The sequence below is a fragment of the Sinocyclocheilus rhinocerous genome, unplaced genomic scaffold (assembly GCF_001515625.1).
Source record: "Sinocyclocheilus rhinocerous isolate Xijiao unplaced genomic scaffold, SAMN03320098_v1.1 scaffold510, whole genome shotgun sequence".
Classification (NCBI taxonomy): Eukaryota; Metazoa; Chordata; class Actinopteri; order Cypriniformes; family Cyprinidae; genus Sinocyclocheilus; species Sinocyclocheilus rhinocerous.
This window is the reverse complement of record NW_015653008.1, coordinates 266,570-271,725: the sequence shown is the minus strand read 5'-3', so window position 1 is coordinate 271,725 and position 5,156 is coordinate 266,570. Positions and strand designations below refer to the sequence as shown.

The 5,156-nt window shown below is 36.3% G+C and overlaps 1 protein-coding gene across 1 annotated transcript in view; it reads right to left on the bottom strand.

Annotated features, from left to right (window-relative positions):
- LOC107715504 (carboxyl-terminal PDZ ligand of neuronal nitric oxide synthase protein-like) overlaps positions 1-4,888 on the bottom strand; it is a 23,142-nt gene extending 18,254 nt beyond the window's left edge. The window contains exons 1-5 of the mRNA XM_016521659.1: positions 4,404-4,888; positions 4,028-4,099; positions 2,034-2,126; positions 1,832-1,890; positions 1,194-1,302 (exon numbers count right to left, since the gene is read on the bottom strand). Coding sequence (XP_016377145.1) covers positions 1,194-1,302; positions 1,832-1,890; positions 2,034-2,126; positions 4,028-4,099; positions 4,404-4,508 — 438 coding nt within the window. The 5' untranslated portion in view covers positions 4,509-4,888. The remainder of the gene's footprint in view (positions 1-1,193; positions 1,303-1,831; positions 1,891-2,033; positions 2,127-4,027; positions 4,100-4,403) is intronic.
- Between the last annotated feature and the right edge of the window lie 268 nt (positions 4,889-5,156).

Sequence of the window (5,156 nt, the reverse complement as noted above, 5' to 3'; positions counted from 1 at the left end):
GGTAGTGGCGTCATATGCTGTCTCCAGCCAACATGTTGTTGGTGTTTTTTGAATGTATGCTTCAGACATGGGTCACGACGAGGCGTTCCCCATAGCGACCCCTAGAGGATGCAGTTCGAAGTTCCCATGAAAGGGAACGTCTCAGGTTACTTATGTATCCATGGTTCCCTGAGTAGGGAACGAGACACTGCGTCCTCTAGGTTTCTTGCCATGCTGCGGACGCAAGCTTCAGACGAAGAAGTGAATGATGTGTAGCTCCCGGCGCTTATTTATACTATAGTCGCACCGGTAGTGACGTCATGGCTGTCGCCGGCCAACGAGTTGGTGTTTTTTCAATGTATGCTTCAGACACGGGTCACGACGAGGCGTTCCCCATAGCGACCCCTAGAGGACGCAGTGTCTCGTTCCCTACTCAGGGAACCATGGTTACATAAGTAACCTGAGACGTTTTTCGTTGTGGGACAGCAGTTTGCACCAATTCTGTAGAATGGCCCATATATGTGTCAGGAGTATGGACTGTTTGTGTGTATGTTTTTCTCCCCATGTGCTCCGTGATCTAGTTTTCCCTCTTGTTTGATTAGTCATTTGGTTCAGGTGTGTCCAGTTCATTACCCTCGTTTAGTTCTGTATTTAAAGTGTTGTCCGTTCCTTGGTTCCTTTGTCCAGTGTCGTCTATGTAATGTGGTTGTCTTCCTAGTTCTCTGAGTTCTCTGTGTTAGAGTTATAATAAATATGTGGTTTCCCAATCCTGCCACACGTTACAATATGTTTATAAACATCTTGTAAAAAATTATAATGAAACTTGTAATAAAAACAGTTTTTTGCTGGAAAATTATGACTAGCTGACATTAGCAATTCTGCTTATTTGCCATCAAGATCATCAATTGTCACAAAGACAAAGTAACAAAAATGTAGAATACATCAAAGAAAGCCAAATGTTAAGCCTGTAGGGCACAAAACTCTCTCACATTAGTCCTGGACCAGCAGGCCATCCTTAGTACTGAACCCTGTTATTGTAAATCATCTCATGAATAATATGACAACTAAATAACTGATCCCCATCAGAATGAATCCTCCACTAAGACATCCCACTTTACCATTTCCATTCCTGGGCAATCAATCAATACTATTAACATATTTGTGCAGATATAATCAAATGTCTGTTGGATTTCCTGTATTATGGTGATGTTTACCTTTCTCTTCGATTTGAAGACATTGCAGCGGAACACATTGCTTTTCTTGTCTCTTGCTATGTAACTGAATATCTTCAGGTCCTGTGAGTCATGAGAGACGTAAAATATTCTGAAAAGAAAAAAAATGACTAATGAGCTGCAGCAATTGACCTTAAAACTGTCTCATTGCCATGGCAACAACAAGGCCAATGTGCTCTTCACTGACTTGGTTCCTTTGACATGTCATAAAACATTACAGAAATGCATTAAAAGTGCTCACTAGATTTTGAAAGTGCAACAGCTAAATGTTAGTGTTACATTACATTGGCGTCAAACTGAAACTCTAGAAACAGATCCATTTCAGAACAAACATGTTGGTAATAACTGACATTGTTTTAATACAATACAACTAGAGTGGACTGACACTAGTCAACACTAATGATGTTACTGTTAAACAGTGTTTATGTGCACTGGAGACTGGTTGCTATGGGGATTTCGAAAGACATTCTGTTTTTTGTTGCAGCTCACGGAGCAAAATGATTTTGATGTGACGTGTGCGTGCAAAATGACAAAGGTCATCAAACCCCACAGGCCATGTCACTCCAGTCATGAGCAAAATTAGTAATCAACGTTATGTAAACAAGTTGTGGTTAAATTACCTGAAAATGGGGTCCTGGGCCAGTGTCACTTGGCTTTCATCCCAGCTATAGTCATATTTCTAACATAAATATATAGCACATGTTTAGTCAAGAAATATGTTCATTAATAATTGTATATACAGAATAAATTGTACAAAAAATACATGATCAGAAATAACTGTTATTATAAAATTACGAGGATAAAAAAATGTAAACACCTCACCTTTTTGTTCTTCCGCAAAACCACCTTGACACCATCCACTGACACAATAAGGTTGACTTTCTTCTTCTTGATGTTCTTCATTTTAAACTCATACTGAAAATGATACAAAACATGACGGGTTGAATTAATTAAAATATGAATCATGACATGAACCTTAAACTTAAAAAATGGTAACATCTAAATTAAGTAGTTTTATTTAAAATATATATATATATATATTTATATATATAAACAGTATATATATATATATATATATATACACACACACATATATACAGTATATACTGTATGTATATATATATATATATTGCATTTTTAAACTTTATTTTAATAAATAAATACAAAAGAACAATGTTAAACTTTTTGTATATTAATATTCTGTATATTTTTATATTGTATATACTAGTCAAATTCTTTTTTTTACATTGAGGCTTATACGGGTCATTTTTGACCCAAACAAGTGTCATGTTTTGTTTTTAACAGTCCACCAGAGTTGATTTTTAATGAACATACAACATGCTATATAGGTCTGAGGGGGACATCTAAAAACAACATATGAAATGCAAATGAATTTATCATTTATCAGGCTACAGGTTCTATTTGAAAAAATGTGGATTATAACATGTATATCTCAAAACAAACAGATGATCAATGTCTAGGAAACTTGAGCAACTTGCACTGATAAGAGATGTATCAAGATATCAACCACCAATCAAGATGCGATTGCTTCTGGAAGACTTGCTAGCTCTGTTAGATGCAGACTGCATGAATAATCAAAGACTAGGAAAAAAACAGGAAATCCACAGGGGTCGGATTAAAGGCGACACACTAGGAATACTGAAGAGTGGCTGGGTTAAAAGAGCTCTCTTTCATCCCAAGCTTTGATTAATGCTAACATGGACCACTAAGGCGAGCTATTTTCTAAGAAGCTTGTTACTCCGGCTGCTCTCAGTTCTCCTCAAAATACATAAAACAGAGGGTGATATTTTAAAAAACTTGAGCGCTATGATATACTACTGACTTTATCAATTGATTTATCAACAGGAAAAGTTCCCTAAAGAGAAATCTTGTGCAAATAAGTCTAAATATTGCACAAATATTCTCTTTGATGGAGCAAAGTCGATAAAGCTAAACCGTACTGCTGCTGCCAGCACACTGGTGCAATCTCATAAATACTGGACCCCTGAGAAGAGAAGACATGAACGAACAGTCTTTACACTGGTACTACATTATTAGAATAAACAACTTCCAACATGAACCACCTGCATGACCTAATAAATGGGATTTTTCATATTTTTCAGAGTGTGAGCTCATAAAGTTGTCCTACCAGGGCCAGTTATACAGAACAAAATGCATAATCATTAAGAGCTTTGAAAAACTCTGGGAATTATGTTACATGGTTACAAAGACATGTTTTATTGCAAAACGAAGAAGAAATATTTAAGGTTTTGCACTATTTCTAGGTCCCAAATCAAAATAAATTTCATTGAGCATGTGAACATTTGAACATACTCTCAGATGATCACATCTGGTTTTACACAAGATTTTGGAGTTTATGCAGCTTGAGTCTGAACAAAGAGTAAGACATTCTGACATTTTTCAGTTATTTCAGTTGATGATTATAGTTTTTGTTGTTTCTTTAATATTATTATAAGCATTTTAGAAAATTTAACATTATTATTATTATTACTTGTGTGACCCAAGACATGGACAAGCACTTTGGAAAACTGATTCTTCTTCTTCTTCTTCTTTTTATACTATATAATGCTATATAAGTATTAATATATAGTAATATAATGCATTATGCTATATATTAATACTGTATAATTAAAATGTACATTAATGACCAGTAATAGCATCATTGTAGAACTTGTGAATCAGTCATTTGTGTGCAAGATATGCTATTCATACATCATTCTTTCAAAAAGGTTCAACTGTCTGCATCCTTATGAAGATTTTCCAATACTTCATCTGACAAATTCAGGAACCCTTACCCGTATTCGTCTCATAGCAGCCAATATTTCAATTCTGCTTTTGGGTCGCACGATATCCAGGCTCCCAATGAACTGTGGCAGAAGAGGTTAAACAAGAAACATAAGATTAACTGTAGCCTATTCTGGGAAAAAGTCAATGATTTGCATACAGGTGAAGTAGCCTACAGTTAATGGGGAAACCTTGTATTACAGTGTCCATGTAAATATTACACATTAATAAAGTCATTACAATGAAAGTGGGCTGTTACAATCCCTTCAACATGATAATTACATGAATTAACTTGCATATTTAGTACTCATAATGCAAAGATTTGGTAACAGGTACACTAATGAAGTGTGAGCCCATTAAAAAAATTCTCTGTTTTCTAATATTTACCTTCACCTCGAATGTGAGCCCATGCTGGAACTGCCCATCATTATCAGCAGGAATCCTCTGATCCACTGAGTCGTCTACCAAATTATATTTACTCTTCTCCAGCATCGTTGTATGGTATGGAAATATCGTTCGATACCTTTATTTACTCAAAACATTCTGAAGCCTCCTGGCTGCACTGATTTCTGAGGGGTTTCTCGCAGAAAGATGACGGCGGTCCTGTAAATGTCCAAAGCAGGCAATGATGCTCCTCCGCAGAGGGATCCAGCATCATTTAGAGTAAATATGACCTCAGTGTTTGTTTCATAGCCGAGCAGACGGTTCAGAAGACGTACGCTGACTGTTAGCACTCAAAGTCTGGATTTCCAGCATGATGATAAATATCCCCACCTGTCCCCATTGGCGCAGACTCTCCCTTAACGTAAATTTATGGGGCTTACTATGGAGAAGGCTTCTCTATTAATATTCATCAGACAAGCATTCGCCATTGGATACTAGCGCGACCTGATTCATGTTCATGAGGCAAACATTTCCCATAGGAAGGTTTCCAAGCAACGTATGCAGGAGTTAAATTAAGATTCATTTGATAACCTTCAGCGTAGTAGTATTCGTAATTCGCGTCCATGATTTCAAAAAGGTTTGTGTGAAGCCTGAAATATACCGGACTGGAAATACTTATGAAGTGCTGACACCTTGTGGTTAAAAACCACTACTTATCCTATACTATATATATATATATATATATATATATACCCT